The sequence below is a fragment of the Colias philodice genome, chromosome 10 (genome assembly GCF_061535455.1).
Source record: "Colias philodice isolate Cphi_HAF_F1 chromosome 10, ilColPhil1 Martin Lab GWU primary, whole genome shotgun sequence".
In the NCBI taxonomy this organism is placed as follows: domain Eukaryota; kingdom Metazoa; phylum Arthropoda; class Insecta; order Lepidoptera; family Pieridae; genus Colias; species Colias philodice.
In genome coordinates this window covers 3665351-3684530 of record NC_143095.1, presented here as the reverse complement: position 1 = coordinate 3684530, position 19180 = coordinate 3665351, and the positions used below count along the sequence as shown (strand labels likewise).

Sequence of the window (19180 nt, the reverse complement as noted above, 5' to 3'; positions counted from 1 at the left end):
TCATTTTCATTCGTATCTTGAACAGTAGCCACAGACCCTGCGTATCCAGATTCTGATCCATTTGAACTAACGTTATCCGCCTTTTCTTTGAAATCTTCGTTATCAGCGTTCGAATTATTGTCACTTTTTGGGAACTTTATATCAACATCTTGTTCTAGAGAAAAAGATAATTTCCTTTCCTTAGGAGTTGATGTCTCCATCTGAGATTTATAAAGACCACCATTATCATTATTCGGGTTGGTAATTGCGGTATTTTTGTTTTGACTTGCATCAGTAGTAAGTATTTGTTTAAGTGAAACCGGTGCGTTAGGGTCATCTCGGTTTAATTTTCTTAGAGATAATCTTGATTTCAAGAAATTATCTCCGTCCAATGACATATGCCGTGCTTCCTTGATAGCTTTGATATTATCAATAGACTTTGATGTTGAAGCTGCCAGAGCTCTTGGAGTGCTAAATGACAATTGTTTTGAAATTCTTGTTACCTCCTCTCTTACGTTGGACTTATCGTTGGCTCTTCGCACGGGAGGTGTTTGTGATAGTCTATCAATACGAGATTGGTTTATTTTACTTTTCGCAATTGCAACGCCAACTTTATTTGCAGCCGACTGCTCCTCAGTAGCATATTGTTTTTGTAAGGTTGGTTTTGTATAAGATATTTCTTTGCTTTGTAGGGATGTTTGGGGTATTTCATCATCCAAAATTGCCTTTATCTTTCTTCTTACAGGCTTGTCATTAGGTCTTTGTTCGGTGAACGATGAATTCTTTGAACCTAAAGTTTCACTGGTAGAGGTATTGCCAAAATTATTTTCAACTTCTTGTTTATATTTTTTAGGGTCAGTTTTCTTTCCAATTTTTTCATCAATTTTTTTACTTACCACGTAGGTTTCACTTATTTTCTGTTTTAACGAAACCGCTTTAGGTTTTGAAATTTCTGCGGCTAAGAAAGAATAAAGCTTTAATTTTTCCCTCTGTTCTTCTCTTATTTTTGGCAAGGGGACCGGTTCGGGAATATCACGGTCCGAATCTTCAGAGCTAAAACAATTCCAACAGCTCACATCCGCGTCATTTTTATTGTTTTTAACACTATTATCACGATCACTTTCATGTTCACGTCTACCACCCATCACGAATTAATAAAGTTTCACGATAAACTAAAAACAAACAAATTTATCTTACATCAGCCTCGATGGCTGGTATCGGACTAAAGAATTTTCAACCAGTTTATACATTAAATAATGAAGGCTTCGGGCAGGTATAATAATGAATTTTAAACGACATATATTGACGATTAAATGTTCTAGATATAAAAGTTACGCAATCTAAAAGAACGACCGTCTAGAACATTATGTTAATACGATTTGAACGTCCTTAAGAATATTATACGTTGTAATCTATAATGATCAAAAGTCAAAACCAGTTCTTATTAATCCCTACCATTATAACACGATCGAGCGTACATCTAATGAGTTGTAATTAAATTACGATTATTTACATAGACAATGGTAGTCAATCAAAACAATAATTACTATCTGGATTTTATTTATTGCAAATAATTAAATAATTATATCTTCATATTAATGCCAAAGTATATTAAATATTTCTTTAGCTAATTGGTCTCGCTACCAAAACGTACACCGTAGTTAAAAATGATGTAAGTATAATTTAATGGGTCATGGGATCAATCCAGTTAGAACATGCATGTTAAATTACTTTGTGCATTAAAAAACTGAGTAAAAATCGAAATGTGAAGTTAGCTTCACTTCACCAGGAACCGTGAACAATTATTTTGTTGGATAAATATATCTAAAATAAATAAACTGCATAAGAAATGATATTCATTTTTAAAATATACTTTTATTGAATAAATAGATATTTATTACTTTTTTTGAAAATGTTCACAGTATTTTTCTAGTATCTCTATACTCTATACTAGAAAAATACTGTGAAAAAAATACTGTGTTACTGTTAGTAGAATAAATAAAAAAACAGAGGGTTATGAAAACACATCTCGTTTTATATATGTAATGCAATTTAATCATAATAAAATATAATTGCGTGTTCATGTATAAAAAAAAACAATTACCGGAGATTATAATGATATTATTATAAAGTTAATTTAAATGCAAAAAGCACCTCTTTTAATTGGATTATGTAGTAGGTATCTTCATTCAAATTTTCATAATTTTCAGGTTAAAGTAGGTAAAATTTAAGTTTTTGTATTAGACAGAATAATATAAAATGTTAATACAACTTATTCACATTGAACAAAATCGAAGAAATGATAATAACGTCTCAGTCTTTTGGAAACAACTCTTAGGCTGTACCGTACTGATTTGCATGCTATTGTTTTAAGTAGGCCACATTACCTTATTGCGTTATTCACTTCTACTTCCAAAAACAGGTAAAGTGACCATTGGGGGTGTTGATACTTCGCTTTACCTGTTGTATAGGTCTTATGACTTTAAATCTATCTATGCCACGGTCAAATTACCTCACGAATCCCACACGATTGTGAAATTTGTATAGAATGAAGATACTTTAGAAGAAATAGTTTCAATTACCTACTACCTATACTCTTTTATATATTGCAGCGTGCAATAATAATTGGCAAGAGACCGCTCAGGACCGGAGAAGGTGTAAGAGTTCTCGTTTCAGAGGCCAAGACCCACTTCGGGGTTTCAGCGCCATAGGAGTAAGTATTTTAGTATAATATAGGTAAATATATAACGGCACAGAAACCTCGACCTTGATACCCACATATGTAACACAGTTAAAAGTTTTAACCTGTTCTCCAATTAACATTATGTCGCCATATTTCATATAGTTATGTAATGTGCTTTAAGAGTAAATTTATATAAAAGCGACCTAATAAATAGGAGAACATTTCAAGAGGCGCTAAAATTGTGATAATGCGAATGAAAACGTGAAAATAAGTACCTAATGAAGCTTTTTAAAATAGTAAAAAGTAAGAAATTTTATTTTTAACTTTAATCTAACAATTACAAACGTTTTCTTTCATTTAATTGTTCGTAAAATAGAAATACGAAAAATATAATAAAAATAATAGATTTTTATACATATAATTTTTCAATAAATATGTTATTTAGGCATAATTATATTTAAAACTTCATGAAATATATCTTCGATTGCACAAAGTTTATCGAATTTTTTTATACTACTTGATACTTTTGTAAGAATGAGCTTGCAAAATGAAATACATCGTCATGAAACGCTCTTTAGCATATGCAAATATGTACATATTTTAGCTAAACTTGAGAGTGCTAATATTTCGGTTAGACATTTATCTAGCAAGCTATTTTTAAATTATATTTATTTATTTATAACTCAGAAACGGACCACATTTTTGCTAACTCGTTTCATTCATTGAAAAACAAAGAAAAAAATAAATGCATACTTAAGTCTTCCTTAATCAAAATCGAATAAAGAATACAAATATTTCAATACTGAACTATTTTTATTACACGCAATCATTACGTGTATCAATGAGTAAGGTCATTTACTTAACCGCATTCATGAGATTCCTTGTTTGTTTTATTAATTGGTTCAAAATCATTTTCATTCTTCAAATTAACATCAATTTATGAATTAAGTCATCTTTCTTCAAGATAGCTGCGCTTTTAATAGCTTTTGTAATTTGTTATTTGTTTATTATGGTGATAATAACATACAATTAAGTGTTATCTTAATAATTATTTTGATAGTATATACGCCAAACTTTTGAAGCTTGCTTATTTTAAGTACTGCGGTAGTTACGGTAATGCACTATTGTTACATTTAGTTCAGTACTTACCACTCCTTATGCCTATACTGGGACTTCAAAAGCAGATCATTGTTTATCAATAGATTACGTATTAACTAACGAGTCATTGTTTTGCAAGTCTCACAGTTTCAACTATCGCTAATGTGATATTCAATCAATCGTTGAGGCCATGGCCCAGAAATTGCAATACACACACTTTAGTGTATTTTATATCATTCTTTACTCGAATGTCTTTACTTGCTATTGGTGAATATGCAGTTGTTAAATGTGTCGTTTCTACCCATAAAATATATGAGCAGAATGTTTCACATATGAGTCAATTAGCCTCTTGTCAACATAATGGCATTTTAATCGTTTTCTTTACGATGTTTCAACGCGTTTTGCGAAATCTTTTGTGTCTGTGAATCTTACATTTATTTTTTATTTTCTGTAGGAGAAAGTTCTACACATTTTACTTACATTAAATAGCTGAAAATTGGACGTGGAATAATTAGTTACAGTCTATGTTAATTGTTTAGTGATGACCTTAAAAGCATAAAAAGGAAATTGCTTATTTTAGTATTTATATTATATTATATTAATATAATATATTTAATACGACATCTAGTTAGCCGAGAATCTTTATGTTTTTTTAGATAGGTATTTTTAAACAACAAACCTGTCTTGAAACATAGGTGTGTTTACAAATTCTTTGTAATTTAAATCATAATTAAATTCCTTAATATTTAATATTTAATATTTAATATAATATTAATAATAATATTTAATATGATTGATAAATTAATAGCTGACAAATTTTGAAATACTACATATTAGAATACTATCAAAGTTTTTATTAAACCAAAGTTGTACATGTTCGTGACTCTGAACAATAGTTGTTATCTCATAAATACGCTAAAGTAATAAGTTCTATATCCTTCCGAACAAACTAGAGTAAAATTAACACGCTTATTGTAGGTAATTAAATCAGCTACAATATTAACTAGTACATATTTATTCACAAGCAACAACGCATGAATGATGAAAATGCTAATAAATAGTGGTAGGAATCACAATATTTAAATTTTTACTTCCACGTGGGCAATGTTCATTAAAATACAAAATAACAATATCATCGATTGGTTTTTCCATTCTTCTAAAAGCGGAATAGTAATATTTATGATAATTATTGTTACTTAATTTTGTGATCCAGGCAAAAACAAATTATTATTCATCATCTCTTTTAATTGAAATAAAATATAAAGAGCAAAGTTGATTTATACCTCGGACATGATAATTGTAAAGCATATATAAATCAGCAGCCCTTAGAAATACCACCATACTCTTAGAATTTTACTTGAAAGTTTAGCAACGTCGATCGTTTATTATCAGCTATCTATCAGACCGTACCCGGAATTACTAAGTACCAACTGGAGATGATAAAAACCGCATTTATATGAAGAAGGAAGTAATAATTAAGAACAACTCAATGTCCGATGTCAAGTCAACGCACGGTAATCGCAAGGCTAATGAACGCACCACGCGGGCTTCATAAGTCTATGAAGCAACAAGAAATCTTTCCTTTTCCCTTCCTCCCTCCCTTTATTTCTGGAAGTAATAGCTTTAACGATCTTTCATACAATTTATCTTTTCAATAACAATAAAACGCTCTTGTGCTCTTTTTTTATTTTATGTGCAATTCCTATTAATGATAGCAAATTTATTTAGTTCATTAAGACCAGTTATCACGCATTAATCGAGTGTAAATCCTATAATGAAATATATAAATGTTAATTAGGTAATAGTACAGGTGATATTGGCTTACTTAAGTACAATTATGGTTAGCTACAATTTACAAATATAGTACCTATTTTTTAACCGACTTCAAAAAAAGGAGGAGGTTCTCAATTCGACAGTATTTTTTTTTTTGTATATTTGTTACGCGATTACTCCGGCAATTATAAACCGATTTGAATAATTCTTTTTTTATTTGGTAGGTCATACGTCAGAGGTGGTCCCATTGTCACCAGGTCAGGGTCTGATGATGGGATCCCGGGAAAATCGAGGGAAACCCTCAAATTTTGTAGGCATATATTATACACTGTTTATCAGAAATTATTTAAATTTGTACATATAGGTATAGTCTTGAAGTCGGTTTTTGTTTTTTTTCTAAAAATTTACTTTATTATTCCTATTAAAAACCTAGAATATAACTTTCTATGAATATTACCTCTCTCGTGGTCACGGTGGCGGAATAAGTAAATGTAAAATACCATAAAAAATAAGTTAAATTCGTGTTTTTGTAACGAAACTTTTATGTGATATAAAATTAACATTTACAGGAACATAAAATAAAAAGACACATTTATATTTATGTCTGTTATTTGACGGTATAACGAGTTATTTTTCGCGTGAGATTTAGAGATTCAGACGAAACCAGTTCCATAAACAACATACATTTCGGACAAGGTTAGGATTTTTGGTCAAATCCTGTTCGAATATAAAATAAAAATAGTCACTGGTTGCTAAGAAGAGGCACTCCTTTCTATTGGAATTATATTATGCAGGTATTATTCGTTTAAATATCTATTTCATTTTGTTTTAGAATCCATATTAGCTTCATTTGACATCTATCGAAAAAGCTGATTCATTGTAATTATTATTCTTACTATGCACATTAACTTTTCCATAATTCTAGAACAACTGCCAGACGTTATCTTTATAATTTTTATTAAACTAGTACACCACTCCTCGGTACAGTGGTTAACTTGTTTAAGTATGACCGAGGGAGGTTTTGGTTTCCAGTTTCGGAGGATAAAAAACAATTTTTTTCACTATCGGTGTACCGCAGCTTATCCACTAGACCGTAAAAAACGATCAATGCAATCCTACCCCACAAAAGGACTTTGGACTTAACTTTTTATTAATTCTAAACAGTAGTCAAAACGGTAACGAATAAACGACTTTTATCTTTATCCAAGTGGATACTATACTCAATATAACGTGAATGAGTAACTAACTGCAAAGCATATGACAAGCTTCAAAGGGACCAAGTAGTACGACATTTAGAAAGTCATGCAACAGGTATGTGCATAAACAATGAAATATTACGTTTAACGGCTACAAGTACGTTAGCACTGGATGTGACGCGAGAAAGTCACCTAGACGTGTTTGCGTCTGCGCCACTGTTTCCCATGATGACGATAGAAAGTTGAACAGCATCGGTCGTTTTTAATTGCTGTAATTTACGTAATGCAACAATGTTGTACAATCTGTTTCTTAACAAGTGCGGTGCGTGCCGCTTTAATATATAATAATGAAATAAACATTATAGATAGATAATGAAACGTTTTTCTAGTAATGGATAAGGTTATTCAAATCTAAGATAATCCAACATATACGCTTAATAGATTATTATCTGGCTTAAACGCTAAGGACAACCTGACCTAATCTTCGCGGCTATTTGAGGTCATCTATACAGGGTGTCCCGCTTTCGGTATACTAAGCGCGAAGGGACTTGTAGTTTTACATACACTGATCACATAAAAAATACTTAAATAACAAAATTACGCGAAAAATTTTTTACTAAATTTTTCCTTAAAATCCATGTATTCGTCTCTAGCTTCGCGCAGCCGGCATATACCGCTTCGCTAATGTGAGTATTTTGTCTATGAAAACATAATCTTAAACGATAGCTCACATGCGGGTGGCAAAGTTGGGCGGTTTGCTTGTTGGGGGTGTACACATGGAATTTTAAGAATTCCTCTATTTTAAAAAAAATGCGTCTGGAATTTTATAATTATTTTTTACGTACTCAGCGTATGCAATTTAACTACAAGTCCCTTTGCGCTTAGTATACCGAAAGTGGGACACCCTGTATATACGTAGTGGATTAGAATCACCTAATATAATTACTTAGTACCTGTATGTTTTATATAATGTTACCCCAAATATTAAGTAATACAGAAGTGTGTATAGTACACTAACGGTAAAATAACACAGTTGCACAAGTAAGCTCCTTTATCTGGACAATTTACTACAAGATAAGGTGAACGACTTGCCAAAGCAAGCGTGTTGCATGGAAAATATTTACATTCCTACCGGATTGCGTACAACCAACAACCAAAAAGTACTACTAGCATTGAGAAAAGCTTCTAAACATTGAGGTTTCATGCTGTGGATGGCGATAATTATTGTCGGCGTATTTTCCCACGACTGAACTATCGTTGTGTAGAATGATGATGAATAAATAATTTACAAGGCATTTATATACCAATTTGCTTTATCTATATATTATTTTGTAAGTTCGCATCCTAATTATTATTTATTTGTTATATTCTTTCCAGGTGCGAAAGGACTATCAACATAGAGGGTGAATTTTAGGAAATTTTAAATACCAATATAATGCTGTATATTTATCAATTTTGATACTAATTCAACAAGGTAAATAGAACCAGGATCATACTGCACAAAGGCACTTTAGCACTCTAGTATGAACTCATCCGTACTGTTACGTCATTTAGGCAGAAACAGGCTCTACCGGTTGACCTCGACTAGATCTGCAATAAGTACAGTCCGATTTGTATTGTCTAACCTCAAACAATCCCCAAAACAAAATGGCTAAATCTATCGATTGGTTAACCTACGAAAATATTCACAGAAATCACAAGTAGCATTATTTTATTCTAAGGAAACCAACCTTAAAGTAAAGTAAGTAAAGTAGCCGATATTTTGCAATCATATTCACGTAGAACAATGAATTCTCACAGCAGACACTATTGTAATTATGTGTACCTATCAATTTACGAATCTCTTAGTAAAATATAGGTACAATCATGGTACAATACAATCGTACACGGTTACTTCATCTTGCGATTCGAGTGGTCACGACGGTTTTACGACCATGTGGAGCAATTCGGTAAGGACTGAAGTTGATTTTAAAGGTTATTAGGTTATAAAATAGAACATAATGAATCCGGTTACATTCAAAGATTTTGGTTATAAGTTTCATTAAAATTTGGTGAACTGTGACGTGTGAACAACTGCATTGAAAATGAACAATGTTGCCACAAGTGTTATGAAGAACAAAATTATATGGTTGAATATTTGTATTTGTAGGTTGAATTCATTGAACGAAGGATAGCTACCATCAAGCTAATAGCTTTATGTACCACACGCATTGAGGTACTAATCGTAGTACATAGTACCGTACTATGTACTACGTAGTACATAGATATTAACTCAATGACCACACGTATAAAGTTGTAATTGTAAGTTTCGTCAGTTCTCTTTAAAACACATAGTGAGTATAATAACAGCCCAATAGTGAATACATTATTCAGTCGACCTTTCTACGCTTCGTTGGTTACGCGTTCTGTGACATTTCAACAATTTTGCAAGCCGCGTGACATGCCAGTGCACAGTGGTTCGATCGAATGACGCTAATATTCGGTCTTAGCTCTATTTACCCTGATTCCGTGCCTAGATATCAAGTGTAGCCACAGTTTCTCACAGTTACGCAAGCATTTATTAAGGCGTTAAGATTAGCACCGCTCGATCGGTTCTCATAATGAAAAATGAAGAAATTGAGTGAAAGCACTTAATAACACATGTATAAAGACATCACGATAGAACAATTGATTGTGTTATGAATAGAAAATGTTGCACGAACAAAGGCGGACTCATTCATCGGTTGTAATGTCAAGTATGCGACAATAATTCAATTTTAATATCTTGCATATAATTTATCGTGGTTTTACTAACGTATTAGTAAGCCGTAGTCATGCATGCAAGATCTTTTGTGTCTAATTGATTATTAGCTTTCGTGATTTTTAACAAATTATTTTCTTTGGTAGGTAATACTTTTTCTGCTAACGTACATAAGTATGATAACATTAGTTTTGTATTACATTTTGTTAATTTATTTGCTTCCTTTTATACATCGCGATCGGTATAAAATATAAATCCGTGACCGCTATTCATTGTTTGAAAATTCGTTGTTTAGCCGTAGAACTGGCAGATAGTTTTGTAAGGCTAAATTAAACACCATTGGAGGAAGTAACGCTTTATGAAACCGAGTAAGCGTCAAGTTGAGCAAGAAAAGTTGAATTATGCATTTAAATTTAAACACGATGTTGCCAATACTTTATAAATAGCGATAAAACTGTACTTCAGTAGAGAGTTTAATCAAACACAGTTGAATATCAAATTTTGTCACTGTATCAGTTTTCTAAACTCCAAATAAGTCACGCTTCACGAGCATGCATGTAAATATTTTTATTACTTCATATTTAATTATTCAATACAATATGTTTAAATTAATGTTGTGCAAATACGTAGTACGTAGGTACTATATCCAGCATTGGTTTGAAGTAACAATTATAGTGGGTGTATATCATTCTATAGGACAACGATGAATTGTATTCATATACATTAAATCATGATGACTGTAAAATATACAACTTCTTTGCATAACTCACTTGTTCTGATTATGAGTTATAGACATTTATATATTATATAAATTTATGTACCAGAAATTATTTCTGGTGTTTAAATTGACACGTAATCCTGTTATCCGATTTGAAGCCAAAGAAATGTTTTGATATTGACACGCGAACTATTTTTATCAGTATCATATGTACCTAGAGGAATCTAAATATATTAGGTATCTACTTATCAGATGAGAAGTGATTAATGGGTTATTTGGTTGATAACATTTTCACATGTGTATTTATTTTCGTAGTTTAGACAAGAAGAAATTTACTTCTTTCGTAAATTGCTTCGATAAGTCGATATTTCTAAAATAATGTCGAATCAATAAAGTAAGAAGATTTGTTGTATAAGTTTTTGTTGTCAAATATTAATAAATACGACTTACGAGCCAGTCATTCTATAATTAAATTTGTACTATTAAATGTATGTTCATAAAAAAACTGCATGTAAGTATAAACGATAAACAATTAAGGTGTAACAAAAACAAGGCAGTCAATATAGCACAGAGTATCCGAATAAAAAGGTACAACGCAATTATAAACCGGACACAAGTCCTAATTGAGAAACGATCGACTCGTTATATTAACAAGAGCGATCTAAATGATAGGAAACATTACTAGTGAATACAAGTACTCTTACATCTACAACCGGAACATTATCAAATGACCGGTTATTGCTTTTGAAAGGTGTTACGTATAGTGACCCGAAAAGAAGTATAATTCGGTGCCAAGTACCTACCAGAGATACAAATTAAATGTTAAGTTGCGTCTTTTATTTTACGACATAATAATATTATCATATTGGTTGCAGGTGGTGCGTTGCGTATAATTTTTCTGTTCGAGCAATGATTCTGAAGATTTTCCATTCCCCGAAAATGCTATAAAGTAGTCAAGTGTAAGATGAAAAATATTGTTGTTGTATTTGAATTCATTCAATTCTATATTTAGGTCATATTTTTCTTCTTTTTTGACCAGTTCGACCTCTTTATTTCGAGTTTTAACCGAGTAACATCTTGAAGGAGCTCGTGTTAAATTGTCAACTAAAAATGTGTGTTAGTAGTTAGCACGAACATTAAGGCTACCAAGCGAGGAATGTAAGCACGAACAAAGAAGATATTTACTGAACAGTTAGGTCTACTTTAACCTGGTCAGGTTGATCAAAACGCGTGACGAATTGGAAACAGATGACTTATTGAATAAATTAATGGCAAGTCAAGTATGGACGTTTTAATAACTTGCGAAACCATTTTAATAAACGTATGAACTATTGAGATGTATAGCGAATAAAACATGTTTAAGTCGCGTAGAAACTAATGCTGAATATTCACTATAGGAATAATCATTCCTGTTTTACCGATTTATTATGTTTTGAAAATCTACCTATATATATAAATAACATTCGTGTATGAAATAAAAAATGTTATAAATCTAGTGAAACCAAATTTTGCTCGCGACGCGGACCGTGACTACCGAATATAGTTTAGACATTTTAGAGAATTTAGGTTTCTAAGTTCAACGACCCATTACTTGGGAAATTTGAAGATACGATCATGGTTTAACATTTATAAATTAAAAATATCATACCTACTCTCTACAATCAAACATAATATATTTTTAAGTTTTTTTTTCATAGATTAAAAATCGTATTTTAGAAACTTGCAAAAAATATCAGAGTAATTTATGCAGATTGAATTAGAAACGCATCCATTGAAAAAATATTTAGTGCAAAATGCTATCACTTAATTAATTATGTGCATTTTTTCTGCGTTAAAAAGTAGGATGGTGAAGGTAATCGAGTCATTCGAATTTCCTTCCTGCCTTAATTACTTCCGAGACCTTAGTAAAATTTTAGTAAAACTATTTTAAGGCACCGTTAAGAGGAAGTATCCGTTTTTTTTATCTGTGGCTTCTTATTATCGAAACATTTCGCTCATATTTACAAATTGTGCTTATATTCCTACTAATATAATAATATTATAAATTGGATAGTTTGTAAGGATGAATGTATGTTTGTTAGTCTTTCAATTAAAAACTACTGGATGGATTTGGATGAAACTTTACAGTACTATAGGTTATAACATCAGAATAACATACGAGCTACATGATTTTGTGTGTTTGTGCATAACTAGTAAGTACCTACATATTTAAATAATTTAGCTGCAAGTCAACTTGTTAATTGTAAGAATATTTTATTTCTTCGTAAGGTTCTGAAGTAATAACAAAGTAGGTACTATTCAAACATTAAACTAAACGAGTAGGTAAATATATCCTCTCTCTGTCACAATAAAAACGTGTGATTTTGTGATTAACATCAATAACGTCACGTTTTGACATGTGTTTGTTTACAAGTATATTTATGTGGGTATCAAATGCAATACGACATCACTAATTTATACGACTTTTCTTATACATATTTATGTATATTTTCACATATTTGATCTTTCGACGATTTCGTTTAATAAATCAATTTTTAAGGATGTTAACGTTACATAATTGTATAAGTGTTATACTGATTTATATTGGCAACGCATAGTTATTAAATAAATTGATCTTATCCGTGATTAGTACTTCCGAAAAAGGGCATAACGTTTTAAACCTAGGAAAAGACTGATTTACATAAATTAAATTACAATTAGGAGTAAGTTAATGCAATTTACGAATTTTTGTAAATTCTAAGTCTAAAGATGCTAAAAACAGAAGAGATAGTAGTCCCGCCTAACAATTCTGCATCGCTATGTTAAAAGAAAAGATGCGTGTTAAAATCAATTACATATTTCCATTCTTCAATCACATACCCTGCAAGCTGTATATATAAGCTGTAATAACACCTGTATTTTTATTTACTTCCACTTTTTTCACTATGCGCAAATATTTTTTTTTCGATTATTTCACGTACCTTGTAAGCTAGGGGCCGACGCGGGCGCGGAGGGCGGTGGTAACTGCGGCGTGGGCGGCGGTCGTCGTCTCCTCGGCACATGGAGGCCTGGCGCGGACGCCGCTCGTGTGGCCGTCCTGAACCCGGGGGCGCGGTACCGGGCGGATTTGACCGGCCCTACGGGTACTGGGGTACCATTGATGGATGGTAACCGCGGGAGGGAACCAGCGCGTTGCTCCTCTTCCGACTAGAGGAGGGAATTTGTGATTTAACATCTATCTATATCACGAGCTATAAAGCCGCTCTGTGTACTCTATTATATATATCTCTATTATAAGCTTAAATCTTAATTATGTAACATTTATTACTGTGTATGTACAATAAAGAGTATTTCATTCATTTTCTATATCTAACAAACTGGTGAACCAATGTGGCTTCGCACGGATTAAATAAGGCATGTTATAAATATAAAACATATAATAGTGTAGCAAGAAGATTGAAAAAACCATTCGATTATAATCTTACTTTTTGCGATTGTAAAATGTCAAAAAATTGTGGCGATCATCACAACACAGTGACTAACTATGGTCTAAGTAATGAATAACTACATGTTATGTTGTTTATCCGCATAGACTACCTACTAAAGTACTGAACTGATTTGTACAAAATTTTACATGAACTGTTTTTTCAAGTATGAATATGTAAATGCAAATTAGTTATTATCGTTTACACAGATATAGTATGCTATCGAGTTTGAATTAAGCTTGACAACAATAATTATTTTTAAGAACCAAACTGTATATAACTTGTTACATTTTGCATAGAGCCTATGTGACTTGCCAAGAGACGTCGACGGTCGATATTTTATATTGCGAAATAAGCTAGGTCAATAGAAGGTTGTTTTTTATAATTCACTTTTGTAAACAAATATTATTACAGCTGGGCAAAGAAAAATGTGAAATGTATATTTCGATACTTAATTAACACCTATATTATGTTTTTGTACTTGAATATTTTTTAGTTATTGTTCCATACACTTTGTATAGTAAGATCTGAAATACAAATACAAAAATGACAAATGTCTGTTTTTTGATGAACATGTTATGTTATGCAGTTAAATTTTGATTCGCTGTCAGTATGACGAATTAATTTTGTAATAGGTCAATTAATCAGGTACTTACCTATTATTATAATTTAACTTTCGACGTAATTACATTAATTATTACCTGTTTAAGTAATTATGTTTTATAGTTGCTCCATAATGAGTATTACAGCTTGTTACTTGTGTATTTTTAAACCTTTACTTTTACTCAGATAATATACCATGTTAATAGAACTTTCGAATGAATAGAAATTAACTTCGATAAGATCTTTGTCAATTACTATTTAATATGCTGCCTTATCTTTTTGTGTATGAAATCTTAGATAGGGAAAGATACTGATTCGAGTTCCAGGTAAAGATTTCATATATTAATGAGGAGCAATGAACACGCATATATACATAACATTAGCTTATTATAATTATTAATTTGGTTTGAACTTGAGCTTGTTATACTACATATATTAGCATGTTTAACATAATTTACCTCAGCGTCTGGGGCAGAAGCTCGTCGTCTTCCGCGCCATAAGCGATCCTCACTGCCGCTGATAGCTCCACAGCTTCTTGAATGTGACTTTAGAGCGGCCAGGTCAGCTCCTGCGGGAGACCGTCTCGTCTCACCACCGCCACCCAATGTGCCCCTCGAATCAGCAGCCAGTAAAGCCGATTCGAAACTACCACGCCACGAAAACCGTTCACTGTCACTTGCGACACTTGCCCTACTCGCTGTCGCCTCCAAGATATCATGAGATTTACTCCGTGCCAACGCTCCCGGCTCGGATGCACTGTCCTCATCCGTGCTAGCCGATGCCCCGGCAGAAACTTCATGCATGAGTGCCACCAACCGCCCGCCTATGTGCCTCATAACTTTACCAAACAACGGCGGCGAGCCGTCGCCCGCCCGACCCAACGTTGCAGCTAATCTTTGATATGCACCGACTGCATCCCGCTCTAATGAACCCGCCTCACTGTTGCCTTTGTCGAATTCGTCGATTATTTCGCGGCAACTTTCCGATATTTGTTTTCTCAAGGCGGATCTGTTTACGGTGCCCTCTAAGTCGGAGCCCGCGTAATCGGAGGAGTCGTATGAATCACTCCACGTGTCCTCGCTAGATAAATATTCAACGATTTCGCGCACTTCTTCATCTCGTATTCCAGGTACGGTTTTCATCAACCTCGTTAGTTCACTTTCGAAATACAATAGTTGTGGAGGTTTTGGCGGTTTTGAACTTTCTGAGTTCGATGAGGCGGGTGTTGAGGTACGTACATTTGTTGAATTAATCATTTGTTTGAAAAATTGTCGCATTTTCGTCATCATAAGGTTAGTTTCTTCGTCCGACGACCAATTATTAAAGCTATCTTTTCGCGATAACGGGCTAGGCGGGGGTCTAGACGAGGGGGCTCTTTCCACGCGCTCATCGATGTCTGGCCTTACCTCTTCGATAATTTCTTCTAATTCTGTTTTAGGTTCATGAGATCTCGCGAAGTCAGAGCTAGAATCACCGCTACGCAATAAATCGTCGCAGCTTCCTACAAAACCACTATCACGACTAGTTTGTTTCTTAGATTCAGATAGTTCAGATCCAAGCGGTGGGAATTCAGGTCGAGGCGTAGATCTCCCATCTTCACCTTCAGATACCGACCTTGTATCGTCACGAGTTTCCTCTGGGAATTCGACGGATTGCCGCCTTTCATCCGCGGGTGAACCACGCTTTTTGTTTTGTTTTTTACGTTTGTTTTCACCCGTTAAATCTAACCGTTCGAGTGACTCATGGCGGTCTTCCGTCTCCGTACTCGACCCGTCAGATACTTCTGGATTTTCTTGTGAAGGCTCATCACCGGTTAATAAGTTGTCTAATGAAGAAGAATGTGACCTTGGAGTGCCTCGAGCACGCACTAGCCGCTTTCGTCTTTGTTCAGGACTTTGTTTACCCTCACTATCACTGCCTACACTGCCTGATCCATCGGAATCCCTTCGCTCCTGGTTAAAACCCATAAAACCGGAAAGAAAATATTTTTCTAACCTCGATGTCACAAGTTCCTCACTGTCACCACTTTTTTTTGGTTGTTCATTGTCAACTATCGATTCACCACCTTCACTACACACACTCGACGTATCCGATATGTGTTCCTCCTCATCGCGAATATGTTTTCCATCCCCTAAGCCAAAGAAAAAATATTTTTCGAGTTCCGTAGCCGATAGGGGCCGCGGTTTTTTAGTTGTGGGTTCCGTTTCGCTTTCTTCACAGCTCTCTTCAACTATTGTATGCAATGTAAAATCTAAGGAACGTCTACAGTATGCGAAGTCGTCTCCCCGGGTCGGCAAGTTGGCTTCATCCCCGGAATCAGAATCTGACTGCGAAGTGGCCTCGTCATCATCGTGGCTGACGTCCTCAACCCACGAGTCGTCATCTGCGAGCCCCTCCTCGAGACACACGACCGCAGAGAGAGTGTCGGCATTACTAACAACAGTCACTCCAGCTGAAGGTTGCACCGATTCGTTGTCGGATAATCGTTCGTTTATGTCGTTTTGTTGTACGCTTGCGTTCGGTTCCGGTTCGTTGTCCAAGTTGGTGTGATGCACTGTGATGTCTTGCATGAGCCGCGTCGTGTCTGACGTGACTACGGAGACACGATCGTGCGTTATCATAACGCGGCTAGTGAAACGCGCGGACCCGTCCGCACCGGCCGTGCGCGAGCGGCAAACTGTATTCTCCACAGGTGTGCCCGCGCCCCTCTCCGTCTCAGCGCAAACCGGCCGCGAATCGTGCATTTTCTCCTCGCTGTTGTCGTCCATTAATTCTTTCTTCAATAACTCACTAAGCGTGCGTTCGATACCTTTAAACAAGTCAATTTTTTGTATCGGCGGTAATGTTGATTTATTTGCCTCTTCGTATGTAGGTTCCGGGGATGGTACCGCTATCGGATTAATATTTGATGAATTTTTTGACGTATTTTCCATATTGTTATATAAATCGGAGGGCAAATCGACAGAAACTTTAATATTGCAATCCGAATTAAAAGAATTATCCAAGGAATCACACTCAATCATATCGGGCGAATTTCGATTTTGCGCGCTCTGTATATTGTTTAAGGAATCGTAATTGTTTTGATCCTTATCACTACACGTTGCACTGAAACTATTATATTGTTCATTTGTTTCACTTAATAGCATATTTTCATCATGAAATTGAGAAATATGTCGACTTTCACTTTCATTATTTCTTTGCAATGGGAACACGGAATACTCCTCAGTAAAGTTAACCGATTGAAGGACAACAACATTATTATTTGACGGAATTGCCTCGGCGCACTCATTTCTATTCATATTAATATCATTTTGCATTGCCACCTCCATGGCTACAATTTCCAAGCTGTCTGATTTTTTATCATAGGAGTCATCACAGTCGATACCGCTACTGTCAGCGTTTTCGTCATTTTCAGAAGAGGAGTCTGCAGGGTTAACAACAAAAACGCGGGAAAACTGTCCTCCCCCTCCACCAGAGTCGTCCGAGTCTTCATCAGATGTCGGGGGCTCCTCAGGGGCAGCGCTAAGCAAATCATAGCTCCTTTGCGCGACCCCTTTCTCCGAATCGCTCGAACTAGCCGACGATGACGACGAAGGGAAGGCCTTTTCTGATTCTAGGTGACCAGGCATCGTATCTGCCACTTCTGACAAAACTAATAAAGAATCGTCTCCCGCAATCACTTTGATACCGTCTGACGTTTCATGTTGGACTGCGTGTTCGATATTGTTATCGCTCTTATCGTTATCACTAGGCGCAGGCACTTGCAACTCGGACTGTATAGCTTTATCGGTCCTTTCGACGGTCATCTCCAATCTATTTCGTGGTAGAGAGTTAGCTGTAGCCGCAGCGGTAACTGCCACGGCGGCTGCCGTCGTAAGACGGGCGAAAGCGGCGGCATCTAGTGATGAGAATCCCGGGTATGTATTCCAATGAGGCGCGGGCGGGTTTTGCGGTGGAAATGCGAGTAACGCAGGCCAAAGGGCAGCAGGTACGGGCACAGGTACTGGGACGGGGACGGCGACAAATCGTGGCTCAGCGCCGCATGAGCACGCTCTTTGACAGTCTTGTGGTGTATGCTTGGGGGGCGGTTGCGGTGGTGGTGGTTGTGGCTGTACCGCCGCCGCGCCTGGTTCGAAGTAGTCCCAGTCACAGTCGTCAGGAACGGGGGGCGCGGCGGAGGAGGCTGTGGAGGCCGAGTCTTCCGTGTCCTCGCGGCACGACGAATCCGAGCTGAGGAACACGAGGCGGTAATCCTCGGGACGCATGCGACCGGCTTCCGGTTCGCTTATTTCGCCAGGCTCAGTATTGACACCCCAGTCTGAAAGTCAAATAAACAAATTTAAAATACATAACACATTCAACATGTTTAATGAATGAGCAAAGTTTTCGACAAGTAACTTTGCTATAAGTTTTTTGCAGGCACTCTAATTTAATGACATGCGTTACAAAATATTAAACGATTATATACTGGTTTTAATTGCATAACCAAACAGCTTACAATAGTGACTTACTTAGACCAACAATTCACAAGTTATAATGAATCAAACGTTAAATATGTTTATGTATTATCTAAACGTTAATAACGTTTATGGAAGAGGAAATCAATTAGATTGCTATAAAAATGCAATAGAAAGCACCACGGATGGGTGGCGTCTATCGTGAGTTAAAGCGACATGCTACACGAACCCAGCTTAGATACGCTATCTTCATACTAAGACGCATAATTATTAGTCTCATGGTATAAAAATGTTAGGAAAACAATTTCTTTTTCTCAGATATATTTTTCACTTAATCCATGCAATCGGAAGCCGTACAAGTATTCATTACGCAGTAAAAAATACATAATATAAATAAAGCCTCATCCTTGACAGTTTTTCAAACATCACACTAAAAAATCATATTTGATAGGCACAGAATAATGATATA

At 35.0% G+C, this 19180-nt stretch overlaps 1 protein-coding gene across 2 annotated transcripts in view; it reads right to left on the bottom strand.

Moving 5' to 3' along the window:
• Positions 1-19180, bottom strand: part of btsz (bitesize) — a 66662-nt gene that overhangs the window by 9768 nt on the left and 37714 nt on the right. For both annotated transcript variants that reach the window (XM_089699783.1, XM_089699784.1), the window contains exons 3-4: positions 14713-18572; positions 13148-13373 (exon numbers count right to left, since the gene is read on the bottom strand). In XM_089699783.1, coding sequence (XP_089555909.1) covers positions 13148-13373; positions 14713-18572 — 4086 coding nt within the window. The remainder of the gene's footprint in view (positions 1-13147; positions 13374-14712; positions 18573-19180) is intronic.